Source organism: Fusarium redolens (genome assembly GCF_020744475.1).
Source record: "Fusarium redolens strain MPI-CAGE-AT-0023 chromosome Unknown BKA55scaffold_3, whole genome shotgun sequence".
In the NCBI taxonomy this organism is placed as follows: domain Eukaryota; kingdom Fungi; phylum Ascomycota; class Sordariomycetes; order Hypocreales; family Nectriaceae; genus Fusarium; species Fusarium redolens.
In genome coordinates, this window is record NW_025763666.1 from 1639616 (window position 1) to 1663806 (window position 24191).

The 24191-nt window shown below is 48.9% G+C and overlaps 9 protein-coding genes across 9 annotated transcripts; 3 read left to right on the forward strand and 6 right to left on the reverse strand.

Annotated features, from left to right (window-relative positions):
- Positions 1-667: 667 nt before the first annotated feature.
- Positions 668-3053, forward strand: BKA55DRAFT_241337 (uncharacterized protein). Its single transcript, XM_046185307.1, has 5 exons — positions 668-1177; positions 1316-1711; positions 1761-2216; positions 2268-2424; positions 2474-3053. Exons 1-5 carry the CDS (start codon positions 1160-1162, stop codon positions 2761-2763), a joined length of 1317 nt encoding a protein of 438 aa, XP_046053942.1. The 5' UTR covers positions 668-1159; the 3' UTR covers positions 2764-3053.
- Positions 3054-5294: 2241 nt separating this feature from the next.
- Positions 5295-6474, reverse strand: BKA55DRAFT_241216 (uncharacterized protein). The gene is made up of 3 exons (XM_046185306.1): positions 6173-6474; positions 6005-6116; positions 5295-5790 (listed from the first exon to the last, which is right to left on the reverse strand). The coding sequence occupies exons 1-3, from the start codon at positions 6272-6274 to the stop codon at positions 5453-5455; spliced, it is 552 nt and encodes a 183-aa protein (XP_046053943.1). The 5' UTR covers positions 6275-6474; the 3' UTR covers positions 5295-5452.
- Positions 6475-8659: 2185 nt separating this feature from the next.
- Positions 8660-9930, reverse strand: BKA55DRAFT_241382 (uncharacterized protein). Its single transcript, XM_046185308.1, has one exon. The coding sequence runs from the start codon at positions 9549-9551 to the stop codon at positions 8916-8918; it is 636 nt and encodes a 211-aa protein (XP_046053944.1). The 5' UTR covers positions 9552-9930; the 3' UTR covers positions 8660-8915.
- Positions 9931-12119: 2189 nt separating this feature from the next.
- Positions 12120-14105, forward strand: BKA55DRAFT_241400 (uncharacterized protein). Its single transcript, XM_046185309.1, has 4 exons — positions 12120-12180; positions 12399-12954; positions 13004-13143; positions 13193-14105. The coding sequence occupies exons 2-4, from the start codon at positions 12510-12512 to the stop codon at positions 13916-13918; spliced, it is 1311 nt and encodes a 436-aa protein (XP_046053945.1). The 5' UTR covers positions 12120-12180; positions 12399-12509; the 3' UTR covers positions 13919-14105.
- A 1319-nt stretch (positions 14106-15424) lies between these two features.
- On the forward strand, positions 15425-16119 carry BKA55DRAFT_535152 (thioredoxin-like protein; the record flags this gene model as incomplete). The annotated part of the gene is made up of 2 exons (XM_046189672.1): positions 15425-15587; positions 15635-16119. 2 exons carry the CDS (start codon positions 15425-15427, stop codon positions 16117-16119), a joined length of 648 nt encoding a protein of 215 aa, XP_046053946.1.
- Positions 16120-16449: 330 nt separating this feature from the next.
- BKA55DRAFT_535153 (uncharacterized protein) lies at positions 16450-17364 on the reverse strand (the record flags this gene model as incomplete). The annotated part of the gene is made up of 1 exon (XM_046189673.1): positions 16450-17364. One exon carries the CDS (start codon positions 17362-17364, stop codon positions 16450-16452), a length of 915 nt encoding a protein of 304 aa, XP_046053947.1.
- Positions 17365-18733: 1369 nt separating this feature from the next.
- BKA55DRAFT_535154 (cytochrome b5-like heme/steroid binding domain-containing protein) lies at positions 18734-19282 on the reverse strand (the record flags this gene model as incomplete). The annotated part of the gene is made up of 3 exons (XM_046189674.1): positions 18734-18913; positions 18970-19096; positions 19167-19282. 3 exons carry the CDS (start codon positions 19280-19282, stop codon positions 18734-18736), a joined length of 423 nt encoding a protein of 140 aa, XP_046053948.1.
- A 1711-nt stretch (positions 19283-20993) lies between these two features.
- BKA55DRAFT_241521 (F-actin-capping protein subunit alpha) lies at positions 20994-22663 on the reverse strand. Its single transcript, XM_046185310.1, has 7 exons — positions 22400-22663; positions 22324-22342; positions 22147-22265; positions 22002-22091; positions 21897-21949; positions 21706-21843; positions 20994-21657 (listed from the first exon to the last, which is right to left on the reverse strand). The coding sequence occupies exons 1-7, from the start codon at positions 22451-22453 to the stop codon at positions 21309-21311; spliced, it is 822 nt and encodes a 273-aa protein (XP_046053949.1). The 5' UTR covers positions 22454-22663; the 3' UTR covers positions 20994-21308.
- A 159-nt stretch (positions 22664-22822) lies between these two features.
- On the reverse strand, positions 22823-24092 carry BKA55DRAFT_502821 (thiamine diphosphate-binding protein; the record flags this gene model as incomplete). The annotated part of the gene is made up of 2 exons (XM_046186956.1): positions 22823-22860; positions 22916-24092. The coding sequence occupies 2 exons, from the start codon at positions 24090-24092 to the stop codon at positions 22823-22825; spliced, it is 1215 nt and encodes a 404-aa protein (XP_046053950.1).
- Between the last annotated feature and the right edge of the window lie 99 nt (positions 24093-24191).

A 24191-nucleotide genomic window follows, 5' to 3' on the forward strand; every position in this document is an offset into this window, starting at 1 on the left:
ACTGTTGACGGATGGGACGGTGTTATAAGATTTTGTATGCTGTCTGACTCATTTTCTAACAAGGAGTCATGACAAAAACTCTGTTTTGGTTCCTTAACAAAATACCACTCTCTCATGTCTAGGGTTTGTGAAAAGTACGCCCTGAAGATATTAACATTGGTGTAGGGCGTCTGAGCATCACAGGTTCCACTGGTTCAGTGTGGAACATCCTCTCCTTATGTAATATCCTTGGGAGCAACTCCCCCAGATTCACTACCGAGTCCATGAGCAGAGGCACTGAAGCATGCTCACAATCATAGGCAGATATTCATCAGCAAAGCTTAGAGCAAGCCTCCTTATTGAGTCACTGCTCATAGTCACAGAGCCCGACTTATAAACGGACTGCTGTAAAAATATCAGGCTATCTCCATTATGCACCCTTACAAGTTTTCAAGTACAAAGCCTTCGCTCGAACTTTGCCCATCATTCTGCAAACTGCAGATTATTTCATCCAAGCGGGGCTACAATTGATATACCAGAGGTACGATATAATTTCAAGCTATCGTCGTAATACAACGAGTCTCTACTGAAATCGCCTAGGTTAGGATTCCATGCAATACCAATGATCCTTCATAAGTTTGACATTCGTTTCATAACCTATCACAGAACCTTGTCCAACTCTAATTGGACCTGTAAAGTCCCCTTTTCGGCTAGGTAGGTAACCTACCACGACTTCCTTCCTTCTTGACGAGTGACGACAGGACCCCACCGAAACTGGGAAGGAGCCCCGCGTCACGGCCCGCTACCAAGCAACACAACAGCAACCCCACCATACCTGAGCCACAGCAGGAACGAGCGAGCGCCTGACTACCTTACTTGGCAAGGTATTGTCATATCTGGCAAGGAATCTCATGATACAAAGATCTTTTAAACCTTGTCACCAACTACCTAGGTCATCTCAAGACGCTTCACTTCCTCAGCGCGACGAGCTCGGCGACTGTGTCGACTTGCCTCTGATTAACCCCGCGCTGCTTTGTCTACCATCAAGTCATCAGGCACTTAAAGCTTGTAAAGCCACTACAGTAGCTTGAGATAGCATCATCGTGGGACTTAGCAACCTGCGTCGCAGAACGACAAGCACAGCAAAGTATATACGAAGACCACGGCAATATAGCCCATCATGAGCATGTTTCAATCAGTAAGATCACTCCGCCCTGTCTTCTATGCAAGCAGTTTCCGCCCAATGGGCCTTGTTTGTTGATAGCTCTCATGAGTTATTTATATGCCACTAAAGCACCTCCAACGTGTATTATTGGATTTACTAACGCCCCAGTAGAAGAAACCGTTCTCGGCGGTGACTGTAACCGTCGAGAACCTTACCTCCGAGTCATATGAAGAGGAAGATCTCAGCGGTATTCCCGAGCTTGTCGAGGTCATTACCCTACAAGCTACGGGTCCTAGTGAAGCAGCTCGAGCCATTCGAAAGAAGCTTAAATACGGAAATGTTCACCGCCAGATCCGCGCATTGGTTATTCTTGACGGTCTCATCCAGAACGCTGGTGAGAGGTTCCAGCGAACTTTTGTTGATGAACCTTTGCTTGAACGTCTGCGTGTCTGCGGTACATCTGACCTGTCTGATGTTGCCGTGAGGAATAAGTGTAGGGAGCTTTTTCGCTCATGGTCACAGTACGCTGGCAGGCCAGGGCTAGACAGTCTCGCTCGACTTCACAGGGTAAGTCATAGTCACACAGGATTTCAACATCAAATGCTCATCATCGTAGGAACTACCCAAGAGAAAGCAAGCCGTCACACAAGAGAGATCGAGAGTCCTCAGAGAGACAGAGGAAAATCCGTTTGTCGACGACGAACAAGAGGCTGCGGCAAAGGCGGCCCGTGACGCACGGAACGCTTCAGGCCCTTCAAGTTCAACCCCAACATCTGGTTCAGCATTCGGACACTCTTCTGCCAAATCTTCCTCGGGGTCTAGTGCTTTCTTCGGTAGCTCTAAAGACAAGAAGAAGGAGAAAGAGAAGGCTAAGGGGAAGCGAAAGCCTTTCAACCTTGAGGCTGAGAAGGAACAAATGAAGTCTGTTATTGCTGACTCCTCCATCGCAGCGACGAACTTGATGAATGCGCTTCAAAGCATTAACCGTGAAGTGGAGCGTATTTCAGAGAACCAGACAGCAGTGGAGCGCTTTGAAGCTTGTAAACTTCTTCGACGCAAAGTACTACGTTATGTGAGTAATTCGTTAGAATCGTGAGAAAATTCTTGAACTAATCATATACAGGTCCATCATGTTGAGGAAGAGCAGTGGCTCGGAGGATTGCTTCATGCCAACGATGAGCTTGTCCACGCTCTCATGTCTTTCGAACAGTTCGATCGTTCCATTGATGCGGACAGTGACTCAGATGACGAACTTGCTGAGCAGGCCCATCTGTATCGAAGTATGTGTTGACGTGAATTCTTGCGAGAATGCAGCTGACTTCTTCACAGTGGCTACAATCAAAGGCAAAGAGGCCATGGCTAAGGCTGCCTCTCAGTCTCCAACCGCCTCGCAGCCTCCAGACCTCTCTGAGCTAACCATCTCGAATTCGCCCGCTCATGCAGCTCCTCCCCGGCCACCTCCCATGTCCAAACCTCACTCGAACCCTCCCCCTCAACCCCTAAGGCCAGTTTCGGCTCCTGTTGCAGCTGCGCAGGATGAAGACGATGAAGACGATCCGTTCGGTGATTCTCATGCTCTCGAAACACCTATGCACGAACGTGACCAGCCTAGGTGGTAGATATAGGGTCCAAAGACCAAGTCAAGTCGAGGCAAGCACATAGTCCTTTATAAATGGAGCAGAATACCAGCGCGATTCAGTTAGTTTCCTTATCGAAGCCATAAACTTTTAGTCGCCTCCCAAAAAGCGATTTCTCATTGAGTGAACCCGAAAAAGTCATGTACAACTGTTACCAATGGTACCAATGTGTCAGGTATAGGGTATGCCTAAAACGATGGTCACAAATTCTGTCAAATCACATAGCCGAAGTACAGTTTGAGATCGCTACATGGTCAGTTAATCCACCATGCTATCAATCCTCTGTTTTAGAGGCCTTGATGTTCTTGTGAAGGAACTTACTAAGTACTGAGTGACGAGGTTCTGGGTACGTAGTGAGACTATCATTCACAATACGAGGAAACGATCCTCTACGATATACAGCATAATAATTTACAAATGGACCATTAAGCACGGAGTAACATAGAACATGTCTCTATCCTATCTTAACTCAGAAAATGGTCGTACATTGCCATAAACATCCCTCTTTGACTGGCTAAGCGTCAGACACAATTCACACAAACTGACCGGTCTCAAGATCCCATGATATTGGGTCTTTCAGTTTCCACAGAATATGAAATCTCACTCCTGATCAACTACCAGTACCTGGTGGAAGAACCTCAAGGAATCGCGGGTCTTATCGCCCCGAGAACTTTCAGACCGCCCTCATTCAGGACGTGGTCTGACACGGCGGTGTCGTACTGCACACTCCCCGGATATGCAACTCTTGCAGCCAGGATGCATGGATGCGGAGTGCAGGACAGACCGTTAATCTCCACGATGCAAGCAATAGGATGCAATCGACAATCTTTCATTGCCTGCCGGATCTTGCGGTCAGCAAAGCAAAACCAACTTAACGATCACTGTGACAGAGCACCACCACGCGACGACAAGGACAATCCGGTATAAAAAAAAGCAAAAGAAAAGCAAGCGATTCGAGAACCTGCAGATCTGACACAAACGAGAGACGGCCCGTCTTTTTGGTGGCTTCCTTTTATTACTGAGGGTGATCTGCGCAACCTGTCATGATCCTTACCGCACATTGACCATTGATATCTGCCTTTCCGTTAAAAGGCATAGAAGAAAAAGCAACGACGAGTCGTGGATGCAGATCTACGTGTGCTAAAGATTGCTGGGATCGCCTCGTGGCGGGTCTTGTCTGCTGGGCATCAATCAATATGGCGGTAAAAACTTATACTTCGCAGAACGGATGTGACAGAGCAGCGGCCATAGTCATGAGGTAAATGCAACACTACAGCAAATGTCGAGATAGCACGTTCCTGAACAGCTGGCCGAAGCTTTGGTGATCGACATATCCGTCTCGCTTCGAAGTGTTGAAACAGGGCAGCTTGACTTTCGATTCACGGATCTTAAAGAACGCGTTTGGTAAGGGTGCATCGGTCCTGTAAGTTATTCACGCAACATGGCCCGCTTGCCAGCAAAGCCAACTCGGTTGTTCATCATGCCAGGACCAGGCCATTTTGATGGTTGTCACCCATCAATGTGGTCCGGCCCCTGAGAGTACGGTCAAGCTCCGGGCTGGTTCATGCTCACGGCTCACCTCAGCTTGACTTGAGCGCAAGGGAACGGTGAGAGGATGAGACAGACTGTCGAGGACCACAAATGCGGGAACGCGCAGGCATGCGTCCGTCCTCAAACCGCGCCGACGGCAATCTCAGCCCGGACCACCAGACGAGTCCACCCACTCGTGGAGTATACCATATGCAGAGTAGTCAATTCAAGAGCCTACAAGGAAATTGCAAACAGCAGCAACCCCGACAAAACTAGTCCACATGATCAAGGACCTTATTGCTGATAAAATTGGCAGCCTCAGTTATCGCCTGCTCTTCACGCAGCCTCCACCTTACCAGAGGTCAGTGCAAAAAATGCATATTATCAGTCATTCTGACCAATTTGATGAGTGAGTTGGTGGTACACAAGAGTTGAAAAACATCTCATTTCTCCCGCATTTGTAGCGTCGTATCTGGGGAACATGATGAAAGAGGCAAATGATGGCACACAATTGACTGATATTGAAAAGAGCCCTCGTGGCAGCCATGGGCCAAAGACACCCCTGCATTGGCCCTGACGGGTATGGCATGGTGGAGGGAAAAAGTCTACACCTGCATTTCAGCCCTGGAAGAATTGGCCGACCATCCCACGTCACCTCTCCCTTTGAGGCTTGGACTGATAATGCTCCACTGCTTCTGGAAGCCTTCCATCATTTGTTTCATCGTCTGTGATAGCGAGCACGGTCCTGTGGGCTTTGGCTTGGTGCATTTCAGGGTCCACCCTGGGATGCTGCAGGACAACGGTCAGACTCCCGGTTGGTCCTGATGATACAAAGATGGAGCAGAGAGCAAACTGAAATCCATGCGTTGTGAAAAAGGTGAACTCGATACATGGGCGGGTTGGCTGTAATGTACCAGAACTTGCACAAAGACAATGATGATGTGTTATTGACATCAAAGCAACTTCTGGGTTGCACACCAAGGTTCCACGAGAGCCTTCATGCTTCAATTTTAATTCAAGGTTACTTTGCAGCATGCGCTGCAATGTTCCAGTCGTTGGTTGCTAGGTTTATCCCTTTGCAGACGCGGTGAAATGTTGATCACGGGGCAGTTCGCGCAAACGAGCGCCCCACGAACCAAGTTTAGGCCGAGAATTGCACGAGTGCATATGTATAGACGCCGCTCTGTGACATGAAAAGCTCTGATAGGATCGACAAAGGGCGTTGCAATGGATTGGCGACACCCGAAAGCCTTGACCAGTTATGTTTTTCGGCCATATGCGGCAGAAGCATTAACAAGCTTGTCGAGGCAGGATAGATGAGAATATCATTATGGTGTATAGTACATATTCCCCAAACTCTATTAGCCAGTCTGATATTACCTGCGCCGATAGCTTTCTGTGGATAAGGGTATTCTGAAACACCGCATTCTTTAACCATAATGAGAAAGGATGAGCCCTCGCATTGGCGCAATGAACAGGCTGCTCAGTAACTCTCAGTATAAACCCCAGGAACTCGTGATATTTGAAACAGAACCTAATGGAACTCACCTGCGCTAAGGCGGGAAATACAATGTCAAACTGTTTCATCTCTGCTTCGAGTCTGACAAGGCGAGTGTGTGTCCGAGCACAAGTGCAAAAAGAAGGTATTCGTATTGCTGCCAAGTCTTGCATTTGATACACTAAAGCCACCAACCTTTTTTCGGGGTCGGTGCATCGCCTTCGCCGAAAATGCCGAATGGATGGCGGGACGAACGGACTGGAATGAAATCACAGCTGAGTTTCCCGCACTGGACTCTTCTCAGATTCTAATAATAATCAACAGTCAAAGGCATGGCTCCGTCACTGGGAAAGAGGGGCATACTCGCGAAGTTGTTTGAAACCTCAATGGGTAGTGCGGGCGCCATATTTCTAGAAGTGTTCCATATACATGGTCGGTTAGTAAGGTAGTGAAGCAGCTGAGCATGTAAATGGGTGTAAGGATTGAACAGACTTAAGCCATAGGCACCGCTTGATAAGCATGGTAATAGTACACCACTCGCTTGCTATTCTGGAGATCCTCTTTGTTTGAGTGTTTGTTGGTTTGTTCTACAATGAAGGAACTCGCGGGCCAAGGATTCGGTGGGTGAGCCTAAGTGGGACGTTCATGTATCCCCTTTGACTAAAATTGCTCAAGTGTGAAGCATACCTTGAGAGCCATAGGTTGTTGGATGGATTTGTCAACTCTTTGCCTCCCTAGTCGTAAGATTTGTGTCGTGAAAAGGCCTCCTCAATTGTTCATGCAGCAGGCTATCAGTCCTAGCCCCCGCGCCGGCACGGACAGGGCTTCCCCGCCCAGTAGGGTCAAGTTCTGTATTTCTTTACAATATGACTCAAAAGTTGAAGAAGTCAAGCGTATATCGAGGTAAGCTGGAAAAGGTCATGACAATGGGAGCCGACCCGGAGCCGCATCCTTTGTTACGTCTTGATGTCCAAGTCATACTACCTGCCATTTTCTTTGATACACGTCTTTTACTGAATTGTGCATCACCTCCCATCGGCATTTGTGGTGTCCAGTCTTGTAGTGCTCTGTTGATCCGTGGTATGGTTGCCGTTGTTTGTTTCTCAAGTGTGATCCGGTGGCCTAAGATTCCGTGCCCGATATGCACTAGTCCTTAATTAGAGTCTCTTAATGACCAGCCGAATGCCAGTGCATGAATATAATACCTACAGAACACCTTGGTCAGCCATTCATTACCATTCCCGTGCCAGTGTAGGTTTTGGGCGGATAGTGCGCCATGACTGCGGCCCTCAACCCAACCGCTCACTGACTCAATTCTAAAACTTCTGGAAAGGTGCCAGAACAAATGGAAGTGATCCATGCTTCTGCAGCACGGGGCAGATTCAGATGGGGCCCCGGGAGCATGGGGCCAGGGCAAGGGTTTGGTCAGGACAAGCTTGGGCGGCCGAGCACTCTTACGTATAAGATAAACACGAGACAAATTAAAGATCAAACGATAGATGTGAGTGTGAGTGTGAGTGTGAGTGTGAGTGTGAGTGTGAGTGGGAGTGGATGTGGGAGAGTAAGGTAAAGAGACCGAGTGGGATCATGTAGAGATTGAAAAGCAATCAGTAATGGAAAGTGCGGAGGTGAATAAGGTAGACAGTCGAATTACCAAGGTGAGGAAGGTTTATCTCATGCATGGATACCAATATGGGATAGGTTGGAAGTTGGAACCATGGAAGGAGGGGTGAGGCTTTGATGGTGGCATGCTTCTTTAGTGATGGATCGGAATGAGAAAGTGGTATCGAAGGACGGAAAGAAGCTCAATAGAAGGACAGGATGTGTCGTGGGCGCAACGCTACGCTCGGACGTGCATTGTCACACGGCGCTAGATCTGCCTCTGCCTTATCATTGTTCCAGAAGAATTCTCGAAACCTTCCTCGGTGAGCTAGCGTCATTTCCGAATGTGTGAATGACCCATCTAAAGACCTTGTTAGTCTCGAAAAGAAGCCAACCAGAGCCTAGCAGCTGAAATATATGCCTCTCACCCCTGTCGAGTTTGATTCCCAAGTTTCTTAGTGGCTCCCAATTCCAACTTCATGTTTTTTTTCTTCGCCTGTGCTGTTGGTACACGATACACCCCTTTGTCACTTGAAATCATTACGGTACCTTACTCAACAGCGTCATGGTGGATCTTGTCCTATATTTTGCATTAGGCTATCCCTTTTGGCATCTCTGTTTTAATTATCAACTGGCATATGCGCCTGCGTCTGCATCTCTCGCACGGCACTTGCGGGGGTGGTTGATTGATTGATTGATTAAGTTGTTGGAGAGATGGCGGCTACTGTATCGAACAACCACAGCACCCCTAGGCGGTGTAAGATCATACCGGGCTGTCTTCTGGAAGGCAGACGGGTCATGATCAAGCCTTCTCAAAGTTGCCAGGTATTGACGAATCAGTCCCGCCTCAGCCCACAACTTCACGTATCTCACACAGTACAGGGATGCTGACTCTAATGTCTCCAATGCTGGGAGAGGAGCACCCGCTTCATATCCGATTGGGTAGTCGTATCTAGGACAACCTTTAACCTGGAGCCCAGGAGCAACAAACATCCCACATCCACAAGCAGCAAACTCATGCGCATTGCATGCATTGACATGCTAATTAAGCCACGGACTATATGGCAGGGAAAGAGCGGAATAAGAAGTGACACCGCCTCAGTTGAACCATCAAAACAGAGTGGGTGCAATATGCAGTTGAATGCTGATCCAAGGGCAGCCTTTGTTTACAGAAGTTGATGGAGCGAGTGATTCGTCCACTAGCCTCGATTGCTTGAGACCATCTAAATGAAGAACAAAGAGACGATGACAGGGCTGTCAACTAACAAGACCAGGTGACCAGATATTGAGATTACATCATGTCAAGTGTACCACAGATTCAGGCAAAGCTTCACCAAACGTCGAGCGGTCCTGGATCGCTTTCACCGAAATTCACAACACGCATGGCTGGGGATTAATTAGCCTCAACCAACAGCCCAGATCGTATTGACGCCTATGGCGCAGGAAAACATTATCAAATATAGTGCCAAGGGAGATGCGGGATCCCTAGATGAGGCAAGCCACACTAGGGGACGACAACGCGACACCGCCTGAGAGTGAGATATGGGTCAGGGGAGCATGGGCACTGATGATTGAACTCTTCTGGAAGCCGGCGAGATCTGCCACTCAGGACAGCTGCCGCCTTGCCTGCCCCCAGCCCTGACAGCCCGACATCAGCTCTGGGCAGTAGCTCTGACCCGCTAGACCGCGCCCAAATTGACGGGACCCGTTTGAATTCCCCTGGGAACAGACCTGGGTTATTTTGAGGGGCGCACATGCCATGTCGACCCTGCAGGGTACAGGGAAGATCCATGACGTCGGCCCTGATGAGTAGGGGTGGGCAAGGGAGAGTGGTGCGTTGTACATTGATTGAGACCAAGGGGATCGATTTGGGGTCGAACATCAAACAGCGGGTAGCTGGGTCAGAAAGAGGCCTGTCCGCAATCCCGAGAGAAGGGAAACAGGTCCATAGGTAAGAAACAATTAATAGCAACATGCTTAGTATCGTACAAACAAGCAAATGTGATTGATACAGGGCGAGGCTTATACGGACCATGTTTGCCCAGCCCATTTGTTTCACGATATCCCGTCGTTGGACATACGAGTAGACGAAAAGGGAGGTGATGGGGCGTCCACTCGCAAACTCATGAAGACACGGCATGATATGTTGGCGGCCCAACTGGCATAATGCAGTAAGAGAAACGAACGATACGATCGACGTCTGAGGATCACTCTAGCTGACAAGGATTGGCCTGCCTGCGAGATGCCCATTCCCTCAGCAGTGATCCCGATTATTCACGACAGATGAGGGAGGACCACAGCCTCTTTCCAATCAGCATCGTGCAACGGCTAGAGGTTGCAAGATGATATTCAGGGACACTTCCACGCCAGTCATTCAGTGACTATTGAGCTGTTATGGGCATTGGTGAGGCGGCGCTGTGGCTGGCCGGGGATTACCCTGTAAGGATGCACTGTAGGTATGCACTGTAGGTATGCACTGTATGCTGTACATGGTGTTCACTGCCCGAGGACGGGAGATTTCCAATTTGTGCATCGTAAAGTTGCAGCAGCACAACGGGAACCATCTCTTCCGAGGGCTAGGCAGCCGTCCGCTTGAATGCTGGTAGTGGAGGTTTTTATTTCTTTTTACTTTGCTCCCAAATCTTCGGGACAGTATTATTAATGAAGGCAGGATAGGATGGAAGTTTATGGTTTGATGTGCCGCGTCTTGGGATTGCACACGCAACGGCGTTTCATGTTGGGTTAAGTGAGAATGACGCCACGGCTGATGGATGTTTCTAGGGCGGAATTGAGGTTCTGGCCCTCGTTCTTTGTGACGTCTGTCGCATGCCAATCCCCGCTTGTGTAAGTTATGGGAGGGTCAAACCTGAGTACTTGGAAAGACAGAATATCCAATTTTTATAGATATTGATGAAATGGAAGCTCATTAATTTTAACTACTTTGTATAATTTCTTATACTAGACTCTTAAGAGTGGTGATTTCTTGAGGTTATAGAATCCCATATTCCCTTGAGAAACGTGAGGTATGGTCTGAATCCTAGTCTCAGCTGTTCGCCTTACTGTACTAGACTAAGGTCACCAATGTAAAATTTGACAGCGTCTAGCGCACTCGGTGCTAATTCCTCGGCCTTGCGAGTTCTCAGCTCGCGTTTGCCCGTGACATGAACCTCAATTTACGGTCCTCCACTGTTACAGTTCGTCGATCCCTCGATGATTTCTTCCCGTCGCGTTGTGTCTCGAGGTCCTGCCAACCCCCGTCCTGTGCTTCGATCCATGTCACCATGTCTCTTGCGAGATCTGGCGCACAGAGCAAACCAAACCTGCGAGATCCAGTTCAAACGAAACCCTCGAACGGCTTTCGGGTAATATTTTTTTCTAAAAAAGAAAAAGAAAAAACAAAGACGAGACGGGAACCAAGCCAAAAGGATCGATCATTATTTGATTGAGACCAAAAAAGAAGCATATGTTTGTTTACCTCTACTGCACGCATCCATATCGAGTCCTTTTGTTGAGATGATTTCCCTTTTTCTTTGTTAGAATGTCCCAATACTCTAATTACAAAGACATGATTCCTTACTCGTGCCTGACCTACACCTGCACTACTGTTTCCATTATCCTGTCCCATTGACTCTATTTCTGGCTCTTGTTTACTCTAGTTCAGGTCAGGTCTGATAGTATCTTGGCTATGCTTTATTCTTGTTTCCCCAATCCCTGTCTCTGCCCTATTAACTGGCTCATCTGATGCGGTACACGCGCTTTGCTGTAAACTGGCTGAACTGAAGCGTTGGGTTGGGTTGGCCGCTGTAATGAGTCTGAGTCTTAGGTTCGCTCTACTTCATTCCCGCTACCGCTATTCACGCCCCCTCATTCAGGTCCACTACCCCTGTCACCTTCTAACCCCTGCCCCGGGAGTGCGCCGTAATTTATTTCGCAGACCCCCTCCCTCCACTATTTCCCCCCATAGGGAATCCACTTTCACTTCCCCTTCACCCTCCCACTTTCAAATCCCGGAGCTGCCTTTGCCTGCCTTCGCCTCACGTCCCGCCATAGGGACCCGTCCTGGAACCTGACATAAAGACTTGGCCTCTACCTGGCCCTCGATGATCGCATCAACTCCTTTGGTCTATTTTATCTATCTCCCGTTCCCGTCTCTCGTTGCGTTGTAATCCTTATACGTCCTGGCGATTGATCTCCCGCTCTACTATCTTTCACATCCTCACCTCTTTAAGAACCATCTGTCCCCCCAGTTGACCCTTTAACGGTACCTGCGTCTAGCCCACTGGCCGCCTGCTGTGAACAGACCACCTCCTGATCCCTTCTTTCATCGCATCGCGCCTGTGAACGACTACATCTCATCAGCTATCGTTTGTTGAAATAGTGTAAATTGAATTTGGACACTTCAAAAAGTCTTCTGTTCTGTTGACTTTTCATCTCCGACCGCCCGATCGACAGTGCATCACTTTGTGGAGGGTACAGAAAAAAATTTAACCATTTTTGCCCAACCCCTGCTATCTTCGGTTCTTCCACCTTACACATACACTTTCGCGCGTTTCGCCCTGGCACGTCACTTTGACTACCTCCCTACGCTCCAACTGCAGAGAACTTCGTCGCCGTCCGAAAACGAAAATCCGACACCGAAATCCTGTCGCCGGTCGACCTCTCTCCTCCCGCTTCGCCCGAATACCCACCGAAAAGCGGTCTGCAAGATTTCACGTCCACCTTGTCAGTGCGACTATACACGTCACTTGCTTGCATACAAACGCGGAAAGGTGAGTCGCATAATTTGTTTTTCAGGCCCTAAACACTCGGCGGATCTTGGATACCGACGATACCGTCTCTGGGCGACTGGCTGAACCTAAGCATGCTGTTGCATTCGCTTACCCATCTGCCGGTCCCTTCGGGATGGCATTGTTTGTATTGGTACCTCGAGCATCAAACGTGGCCCGTTACCATATTAAAACCAAGTCACTAACATACAACTTCACAGCCAACGTCAGCTTGACCGCCTTCCTGCCGTGATCCGTCACTTGTGAGCGCCCTCGCACATCCTTCCCCAAACGCGCCACGTCTTCAGCTGGCATTTCCCACCATATTGAAGATGAGCGGCATGCGATCACCAGCTCCTACGGAGGTTATGGACATCACCAACATGCTCAATAAGAAAGGTCAAATGCAACAACTTACTTCCGGTCTCCTCGATCACCAACAATACCAACACGCCTTCGTTAAGCACGAACCCGGTATGGAGCGATCCGCCTCTCCTCACGGCTCTGAGCACTCGCAATACTCCAACCCTCACAGTATCGCCCGAGCCTACCCATCGCCATCCACGATGCAAGCGCCGATGCATATGCCGAACCCTATGTCCACCGCGATGACAATGCCAGGCTATCCCGAGATGCCCAACATGGGAGGCATGCCTCACTTGCACATGCAGCAGATGCCTCAACAACCCCCGCCTCCTCCCCAGCAGCCTATCAAGGCGTATCCTTGCAGTACCTGCGGCAAGGGATTCGCTCGACGAAGTGATCTTGCTCGCCATGGTAAGTAAACAATGCTGAGAGACTGACTGGCAATGCTAACGCGTACCAGAGCGCATTCACAGCGGAGTTCGACCCCATGTTTGCGACTGGCCCAATTGTGGAAAGCAATTCATTCAAAGATCTGCCTTGACTGTGCATCAGCGCGTGCATACTGGAGAGAAGCCTCACCACTGCGAGACTTGCGCAAAGGTCAGTACCCCAAACTCCGGTTTTTGTGACACTCGCTTACCAAATACAGCCCTTCAGTGATAGCAGCTCTCTTGCCCGACACCGCAGGACACATTCTGGAAAGCGTCCCTACAAATGCCCCTACGCTGATTGTCAGAAGACATTCACTCGTCGCACCACCCTTACCCGCCATCAGAACCACCACAGCGGTACTATCGAGGAGGCTGCCGCCGCGACCGCTGCTGCTCTTGCTGCGTCAAAGTCTAAGGGCTTGTCACAGGCTCGGTCTGAAAGCGATCACATGTCTAACCACGGCTCGCCCTTGACGACTCCTTCTCCTAGTCAGCGAACAATGTCCATGTCGCCCAGTGTCGATTTATCTGGTAACAACAGCATTCCTCGTCACCCTGGCGACTTCCAGTATCTGTCACAGAATGGATCTCTGCCCATGCACATGCGCGTTGGCAGCCCTACCTCTACCTCATCTGGCGGCTACAATATGATGCGACCTACCTCGCATCCTACTAGCTATGGCCCTCCTCCTACTCTGGAGCCTAACCTGGATAACAGCCAGGGTACGCCCAGCAGCAATGGTGGAAGCCCTCACATGGCCAACGTTGGCTGGCAGTCTCCATCGCACATGGCATCGCCCTCGCAGAACAACGCCAGCTATGTTTATCCTGACCCTGCGGATGCGTATCCTGCCAACCAAGCCATGAACCAAATGTATTACAGCGCCGCTACGCATATGCGCCGACCCCAGAGCACTGAACCTGGACTGGTACATATGGCTTAGTCGGACCTATTGCCAGAATCCAATGCTTGAGCAAGGCTCAAGGTCGTCGTTCTTGTGATGATCTGGAGCAAGCTCACCGATACCCTGTATTATTGAAGCTGTGCCTGATTCGGGCACGAAGATTATGGCGGCGTTAATTCCTTCTGGACTGGATTCCCATACTCATACCCCTTCAACCAAGCTTGCCACAGCTGACGACAAGTTGTGTGCATGTCTTGGTCTAATATCAATCCCCCCACAACACACCTCACTCTACCGTCTAATAGGCGGGCATGCTCCTAGACGGATCATGCTTTGAACGTTGATTTCTGCACTGTATCGTGGTTTTCATGTTTTATCGATTCCCCATCTCTCGTACATCATGGATGCTTTTTTATTTCCTTTGTTCTCGTATCAAATAGACTGGCGGATGGCAATGCGATGAACGACGGACAGGACATTGCATTTGTCTGCATAACGCAAACATAGGAAGGGAGTTACACTGGAACATTTGCTTGTTTTTTTCTTTTCTTCTGAGTGTATCAGAGACAAAGACAGCAGGCATTATGGGAAGCACAAGACGCTGGCATGTTTGTGTATTATTATGTAGACTTGGACTTAAGGACTGGGAACCAACATAGACTTGCTATTTGATGCGATGAATATTATTACACTCAACAAAAACGAATGTCACCCCGCTTATGACTAGTTTATGCCGTGACACATACACTTGCTCTAGAACATCAGCTATCGATTGATATATTGGTCAGCCGCGGCCGACGTCCTTCGGCAATTATTGCCAACTGACCTGTACCCCTCAATTGAGCCGCATGTATGAACATCTGGTGTTTCACTGCCCAGCGAGATCGACATATCACCCCTCGTCTAAATCCGTCCTGTCAAGCCCAAAAACCTCCATGACGTCTATCATGTATAACAATGCCACCACGAGCACGCGACTGTCAAACCCAGCGACTGGTCTAGACTTTTTTAGGACCATAAAGCCAGCTAAAAAGCTGAAACCACGCCATTTTGAAATAAGAAAAAAAAGAAAAAGCGAAAAAGCGAGAAAGGTTCCCCCCTGCGTAATTCCCGGTAGTGCGGACCCCCGCAGAACAGCGATTTTCTGATTATTCATCGCAGACATATTCAATATTCAACGACAGGCCACGATGGGCGGCATTGATGCCCGGATTTGCCAATCGGGCAGCCTTGATGCCGGCTGAGCTGGGGTTTTATCATGTACGGAGGGCTTGATGGAAGATGTTTGGTTAAAGCCCTGGTCCCTGTGAGGGTAAAATGTGAGAGTTCATAATAAAGAAGGAGGATATGTTCCGTTCATATATATATCTGCGGTTGTTTGCTTTACAGATCGACAGTGGCTTTCTTGCTAAAGTGTGACGGTGTTCAACGGTTTTTAACTTTGCTGTTGGCGTCCACCTTTACTTATACTCCTGATGACTTAAACGATTTACGAACAAAGATTCTTCCTTCTTCTCTTCTAACACCCTAATTCCTCTTTCGACCATGCTTATAGACATTGTCATCCATGGAGACATTCTATGTCCATGGTGTTTTCTCCAGAAAAAGACCCTCGAAGAAGCCATGGAACGTTATCAAGCACTCCACCCGGAAGTTGAATTCGATGTCACATGGAAGCCTTTTCTTCTGTATCCCACACTACGTAGAGGTACTCCGACCTTCTATCCTCTTTTTTATAAAACTAACTCGTCAAAGGTGACAAGCGTGCCCTCTATGAAAAGCTCATGTCTCCAGAGAAGCTTCGTCTCTTCACGTCTCGACTCCAAACTGCCGGTGCTCGTTACGGTATCGCATTCTCTGTGACTGGCAAGACGGGGCCTTCACAGCCTGCCCATCGACTTGTTGCCTTGACACTTCAAACCCGTGGAGCAAATGTCCAGTCTGCTGTGCTTGATGCTATGTTCCGTGGTCACTTCGAAAACGGGGCTGACATTGCTGACGAAGCGTGGTTGATGCATGTAGGTAGAACAGAGGCCAAACTCGAAGATTCCGATATGAAAGCTGCACTTCTAGGACCAGGTCTGGGGAAGTCGCTCGAGGACGAGGTCAGAAGTGCGGCCATAGCGGGAGTAGAAGCTGTGCCTTGCGTTACGGTTCAGAAGAAGTTTCGAGTTGGAGGGTATCAAGAGCCAGACATCTTTGAGAGCTTGTTTGACAAGATACGGCGAGAGAACAGGTAAGGACAAATCAATTGTGGGACAAATGGTACGGCAAGCGAGGGATACATAATGGAGATAAAAGGCTTGTCACACATACATGGCAAAAGGCGATCTGAGTTTGATATTGAACAATGTTGTTCATTGAATGATTAAAAAATGCCGCTGCCTTGTTCCCCACGTCTACCCGACGCTGTCCGTCTCGTAATGCCCTTTGTCTTTTTTATTTGACCTTAATCATAATGGGTACCTTTATCGCCAAACGCCAATTAGAAATGAAATGATGCCTCCCTCGAGTCTCAAGCTCATCCACCTAACGCCCCGAAATGAAAACAATTATGATACACGCGGTCTCTATCGTCGCATGCCACTGTAGTCTTGCATGAGATGCGCCATGTGCACATTGGTCGCCTTGCCGATCCTGTTGCCCTTGCGACGTTTCTGAACCTTGGGCTTGTTGGCCTGTCCATCCTTTGCCTTGCGGGGATCTTCGCTTGTGGGCTTTTGTCCGACGCTGGTAAGCTTGCGGTGCATCTCCTCGAGGGGTGGTAGTTGCACACGCTGCCACATGCTTTGGAACTCTGGCTGAACCTTGTGGTGCAGCGACGGATCATTGGGCCAGACGAAGCGTGGGATATTATCCTTCTTGGTGCGCACTACTAGGATCCTGTGCTCACGCTCAAGCGCTGATATTGTGTCTTCGCAGTCGGGCCAGCCGTCCTTGAGGTCCTTCACTGACACACCTGAGGCGTCTGTCTTGGCTTGAAGATGAGCGAGAAGGGTGGTTGCGTCCTTGACTCCAGGAATGATAGGTCGGTGGACATAGGTACCAGTCTTCCAGGTCTGTTCGCTTAGGTTTGCATCAGGCTTCCACTCTATACGTGGATGGCCTCGTAGTCCTTCCGCGAGTTGTCGCTTGTGCTCATCGTCAAAATTCCTCAAACTCAGATGGTCGATAATATCAGTGATGGTCTTTGCGTCGCCCTTCTTTTTCAAGTAATCGACAGCATAGGTCATTTGTGTCTTGACTCCAGCACCATAGCCTGTGAGCTGCGGCTGCGAGTAGGGCACCTCGGGGCCTGCATCTCGTTTTCGCTTGGCAGTAGGAGTGTTTGGATCGGAGGCTGCTGAAGGAGATGGCGAAGGAGGAGCAAGCGAAGGAACGGCGAGAGATGAAGCCTTGTTTGTTGATGGATTTGAGATCTTTGTCGCTGCTGCTGAAAGGGTGCCCTTGAAGGCGTTTGCCTGCCTTTCGAGATAGGACGACATGATTATCTAGGAAAAAGAATGTATTCTCTGCGGATCAGAGACGAAGATCGAGAGGTCGCGCTTGTTTATAGGGGGTTGGTGTCAAGGAGAGACGGCCAGGGCGGACAGCGAAGAACAAAGGAATAAGGAAAAAAGAAGATGGAGGTCGAGCGAAGTAAGCTTGAAGTTTGGATTGACGTTGATCCGGCGAGGCTGATGTTCACCTTAGTGTGGCGCTAGGTACCAGCAGCGACCAGGGGGTGCACTGCTGTGGTTGTGCTACTAACCTGACTACCCACAATCAATCAGTATGAATGAGGCTCAACAGGTGAGTAGAGAGAATGATTACAAGAGGAGAAAAAGAATGGCTCATTCATGGACTTCGAAGGCATATTTATATCTTACTTGAAGGGGACGTACAGTCATAGACAACGGATATCAAACTCTTTTGTGATGTTATCACATGGTAAAACTAGGTCTCTCTCTTATTACTCATGTGGAAAATTCAATTGATTCTGAGAAACCTATCATCAATCGCCATAGGTGAAGAAATTGAGATACTTGTCGGCCACAAGGTTAGACTTTAGAGATAACACAGGTAATAGGGACCCGGTGTTTGTTCACGATGTAAGGTTCTGCCTATTCCACAATAAACATTAAATCTTGTATTACAATCAAGCCCTTGGGGCTGTGTAAGACGAAGAGCCCAGGAGGTATAATTACTGCCTTGAGTTTTCATCTTTGGATCAGCCCCATAGGTGAAGAGTTTATTATTGACGTGAAGTTTACAAAATTATATGAGGGCCACTCAGCAAGCGAAGCCGATATCTAAGTTTTAATCACAAAAGGCAAGAAAAAAGATGGTCATAACCAGTCATCGATTAAAACAGTGATATATATTTACTTTACTTTATCGCCCCAAAGATTGTCGTCTCCATTGCTGAATGCATGTCCCGTGCTCATGTAATACCGTGCTCCATGAGATGAGATGGTCGATTCGCCTGTCTGACTGCGCATGAGTCGCGCCTCACAAATAGGTCTCGTCTGCGCTTCGCTGCGATCCTTATCTTTCTTTTCGGGTTTCGGTTGCACGTCCCGGTCCCCTCTTCCGCCCCCCCAACAAAAAAGTAAAATCCCGAAAATCGGGACATTGCATGGGCTTTGACATTCGTGAATTCGCCGCTGCCCACTGTTCTCATCATGTCCAAGCCGGGGTAAGCTGCATTTAGTAGCTGAGCGCCCGCCGTCTATCACCGACCTCTGTTCAGGCCAAAGAAAACTCCCAATGCATAGTTGTCCTTAGACATACGTCTGCATTGATGCCGTAGCAAAATCCAAAGAACACCCTTTTTTCTATCCTCATTCATGCGATGCGATTGACATGAGGCGCTTATGCGGAGGCTTGGCCTTGAGCCTCTTGCTGCTTCTGGAGATAGTTGTAGGCAACGTAGGCGATGAAACCAACGGCGACAACAATGGCGTATGTGTTCAAGCTGGAGCCGGCGGGATCAGACTTGCCGCTGCCCTGGTTCGAGTTGGCGATCTGGCGCTTGGGGCCCTCATCACCAGGCTGCAATGACACATATTAGCATTTGCTCCGTCGAGATAGAGGTTTCGGTTACTCACCAGACGCTTGAGCTCACCGACGAGAAGACCGTCGAGAACCTCTCGGGCCTCATCGCTGTGGCCAACATCCTCGAAAGCCTCGGTGGCATCCTGACCGGCAACGTCGAGCATGACCTCCTCACCACCGCTAAGTCGATGTCAGTATCCCGAGAAGATGATTGCATCACGTAGCGCAGAAACACAGCAAGATAACGTACGGGTGCTCGTCGAGGAACTTGGTGCAGTCGTAGACCTTGTCGTGAACAACCATGTAGATGTCGCTGGAGGTGTTGTGCTCAGCAACATCCTGCATGGTGAACTCCTTCGCGGACATGATTGCGGTGTTGATGTGGCGGGTCGTGAAGAGAATTGGGGGTTCTGGTCTTGTTCGAGGGCTGTCGTCGCACAAGTGATGGGATTGTGAGAGGATGGGAGTGGAAGAAAGAAAAGAAAGGAGGAGAGAAGAATGGAAAGTCACAAGCAACTGGACGGAACCTAACCCAAGTTAACAGCTAAATTAATTTAGGTCCCCTGTTTCTAGGTGGCCTTCTGGAGATTTGGCGGCGGCCACTCTTCCCAGGGGCCCATAGACAGAGTAAAGTACTGCCCCACACAAATTCTATGTACCCGGTACATGATCCTGATCCCGATCCTTTTGCGGCGTCTTGCCTTCTATTGTTTCTGTTTTGTTTCCTCGGAAAGTCATCGGAAAGGAAGTCGACCGATTGTGCTACCGAACTCTTTGGGGTCCAATGTGTTTGCCCGAATTACATATTGCTTCTTTGTTAATGATTCTTCTCGGCACTTTTCTCTTCTTTTAACATGTGCTATGTGTCACTTACAACCTCATCATTCAGGCCACGCCTTATAACGAATTCAACCTCAACCTCACCCACTTGAAGTTCCTGGTACGATTCGGTGTCCCAACATCCGGACCCATCCGCTACAAGGCCCATCACCGAGGATGCTTCTGAGCCAATCACAGCAATCAAAATTACCGTCTCTACTCTCTGATTCGTCGCTTTTTCTCAACACCAGCCTTACCAACCTAAGTAACTTGTACGGCTGCTGCTGAGGCCCAAGGACCGTGGGCTAGCACAATTCCCTTCTTTGATTCCGTTTGTTTGCTGTACGGGCATACGAATACGGTGATTTCTCCCCGCCCCAGGTTCAATACTACTTCACCGTCATTTTGAACGGCGTGTTCCATTGCTTTTCATACTCCAACGTGGTATGATTCTTTGTGTCTATGATCAAATTATAGTGACTCAACCCGAAAGGTATCGGATAGTTATTACCCAAGTTCTTCCGGTCTCTTCCGCCAAGGATACATTGGCAACAGGCTACAAAACAACATCAACACCAGATCTACCCCTCCAAACCCATCTATGATCTCCCCCGCATCTCAAAAACTAACAATACCGGTACCTAAAACACGGACCTATCCTCCGTCCACCGCGCGGGGTTATGTCATTGCCACCAGTCACGCCCTGGGAGGAAATTACCCTTTCAAGACAAGTTTGGCGAGACATCTCTCATGATAAGAGTCAAGACAACCGGACATTATGCCGACGTGTTCCATGGCCAACCTAATTCCGAGGAACATTATGGCTGCAATGCCACATGCTATGATTCCAGAAGTTGAAGGTCACTCGCAAACCAGTACCGATGGAGATGCCGATTTCCGATTCCCGAGGAAGACATCTCTAACCTTTACCGCTTGCAGTTGACTTACGCAAGATAAGCAAGATATGACAGAGGGAATGCCTACTGTGAGCCTGTGAGGCTCCCTATGTCTCTCATAGTCTGGTTGTTTTGGGTCTTTTAAGCATGACTATCTAGGTAAGGCCACCCGGTGATTGATGCATCAACGATATCGGAGGGCTTTGAATAAAGTGGTACAAGCTGGCTCTCGGATAACGATAAGATGAACATAATCAATCACCTAACTCTAGTAGGTTGGTGTATAGATTTCCATGCTGCTCGACCACTCTACATCATCGGTCATGCACGCCCGGAGTGTCATCCGTTACGCTCTTGTCAGTCACACAAACTCGGTTTGTGAGCTACACATTGTGCATGAGACTAGAAGCCTCCAAAACGTTCCATGCCAAATGCCTAATCTAGCGGTTCGTGGATCAGTTATATGCATTTGCTAAAGATCTCGATAATACAGTTTGATTATCAAGATAATCACCTCCAAACCCATAGTGTTTGCTATCGATGCTCGCATTCTTAATTCACTAACCAGGGGAAGGCCAGCACCACTTCAAAGCTAGAACATCGATACTTGGCATTTATTCTACGTTGTTCCTCGTTCAGTCTATCGTTCAAATTCGCGCGCTACCAATAACCATGCTCTATCGCCTTGAGCTTCCACCACCAATATCTTGGCCCAGTCTGTAGCTCGTCACGCGGTCCCACTCGATCTTCTGTCTCGTCACAGGGAGCTGTCGTCGCAAACCCTTGAAAGCTCCCTCGCTCAGGCTCACGAACCCCTTGTTTAGCTCCTCCTGGTACTTTCTCTCCGTGGTGGAGATCTCTCTGACGATGCTGGCGCCGTTGACAGACGAGATGGTGCTAGAGACGGGTTTATTGGTGAGTAGGCGAACGTTGCCGTCTTCGTAGTAGTGCACATCGACTTTCAGGGAGCCCTCAAGAGCTCCGGAAGATGGGTCAAGGATGTAGAGCGATCGCCAGCGTCCGTTCCTGGGGAAATTAGCTTCATGAAATAGGACTTTTAGGTAGAAACCCTACCAGAAGTTGTTAGGGCTATATTTGTTGCCAACAATAACGATGGCAACCTTGGAGTCCGACTCGATTGGGTAGACACCGTGTGCAGCATTGGCGAAGTGCTCGTCAACGTAAGGTCCGATACTCTTGAGGGTGGATTTGCTATGATTGTATTTAAGCACTTCGTGTTGTTCAACCGGCTTGAGCCAACTTACACAAGATCCGCTTGAGCTCCTTCCAGGACATGGCTTTGCACGGCACTAGCTTTCTATTCCTCCGTCAGAACCATGTATCCGTTTGTGCAGTCATGCGCAGCTTACCTGCGTAGTGTGGTCGAAAGCAAAGCTGGAAGAGCTCTCAACATCGTAATATCGGCCGTCTCCGAGCGAGTTGTGAGAGCTAATAATGACCTAGTGCACCTCATCAGCTCCAATCTATCTGTTTTCGTAATTGTTTGTCACCCACTGGTTGGCTGCTACCAGGCAGCTTCACCGTAACAAGCTGCTCCTCATTGTACTTTTCGAATGCGGGACCGAGGTTGGAGATGATATCGGGTGAGGTTTCGAGGGTGAGGGACTTGATGTCTGCGGACTCGTGTCAGTATTCTCCATCGCTCAGCAATCGTATTTTGGCCGGTAATACCTGCGATAACATCTGCGAGCTAAGAATACATATTAGCTGATGACGCCACAGACAAGAGGATGATATCAGCACGTACCTCCCCTGGAGGAGCCCCCTCGACAAAGGCAGAAACAGTCTCTAGATCCGACATTGTGTAATGAGATTGAATGCGCCGTGGATAGGTATAAGGCGAAAAGGACGGGCGATAGCGTTGAGGCTCAGGGCGTGGAGTTCTTGAGGCACAGCATGGGCCACAGTCAAGGGGAGGCGGGGCAGGATGGAGGAGCTTAGCTTAGGTGGAGCAGGAGCAGGAGCATAGGTGACGATGTTAGTGGGGTTTATACTAGCATTTCTATTTGCTTAACAGCTACTATAAGTCGAGCATTTATAACTTGAACACATAAGATATAAGATCACTTATACTCCTTAAAGAATCGATGTCCCGAATTTCTATTTTATGGCCCTAGCTATGTTGGCTGTTCTGGTATTAACGCTCCACCTCCCTCGCATTATTCTTGCACTAATAGTTCAACAACTTCTTGATATTGTCATAAATTCCTGAGAACAATGTTAGCTTCGAGCCATCATTTACAATGAGCTTTCGATTACTTACTTGCAACGTCAGGAACATTAAACTTCTCATATAGCAAAGGCGAGTGAATACTCCACCCAGCAACTCGAGCAACTGGTGCCTCTAATCGCAGGAACGTGTCGTGATCTTCTTGAATAGTCGCCGCAACTTCAGCACCAATACCTGCGTTCACCATAGCTTCGTGGACAACCATGGCTCGTCCAGTCTTTCGAACACTCTGGAGTACAGTCTGCTTATCCCAGGGGTACAGAGTTCGAAGATCAATCAACTCAACAGAGATGCCCAGATCCTGCTCTGCCTGCTTGATAGCGTTCTGGCATAGGTAGAGGGGTTGACCGTATGAGACAATTGTGACATCCTTGCCTTCCTTGAGAATTTCTGCCTTTGATAATGGGAGTTCGTATGATCCAACAGGAACTTGCTCGACGGCCGCGCGATACAGGATCTTGGGTTCCATAAAGACGCAGGGATCGTTGCTGCGGATTGCTGCCAGGAGAAGACCCTTGGCTTGAGCCGGCGATCTTGGCATGATGACCTTCAGTCCAGGAATATGTGTAAACAAACTCTCGGGAGATTGTGAATGGTAGAGACCTCCATGGCCAACACCACCGCAGGGCATTCGTACGGTCAAACCACCCACGCTTCGCCCGCAAGACCCGTCACGATATCGGAATTTGGCAGCCTCGTTGACTAATTGATCGAAAGCTGGGTAGACGTAGTCGGCAAATTGAATCTCGGCAATAGGTCGCATGCCTTCCGCAGCAAGACCAATACCAAATCCCATGATACCCTGTTCTGTAAGAGGAGTATTGAATACTCTCTCAGCACCATGGGTTTCGGCAAGGTTCATAGTACATCTGAAAACACCACCAAAAGCAACATCCTCTCCGAAAATGACAACAGACTCATCCTCAGCTAGTGCGATTCCCATCGCGTCGTTGATGGCCTGAAACAGGTTCATCTTCTTGGTCGGCCCATTGCGAATGCTTTCAGGTAGCTCCTTGTGACTCAAAGCAATCTGTGAATTATGTGCGAGGAGAGGAGTCGTGCCATAGTCGACAGGCAGATTTAGTTTGGCATTAGGCGGATGTGTTGAGTAGCACCTTCGTCCTACGGGAAGTGCAAGTGAAAGTCGTGCAGTCGAAGGGTTGCTGACAACGTGTGCCCTCTTGAATTGGTGGATAACACGATGCTTCATGGCGATGGATTGGCAATGTTCACAGGTGGTAATGGCAGGAAACGAGTGATTAGAGGTTCAATTGGAATGGCATGGCAGTAGTAATAGCAGCTGAGTTGT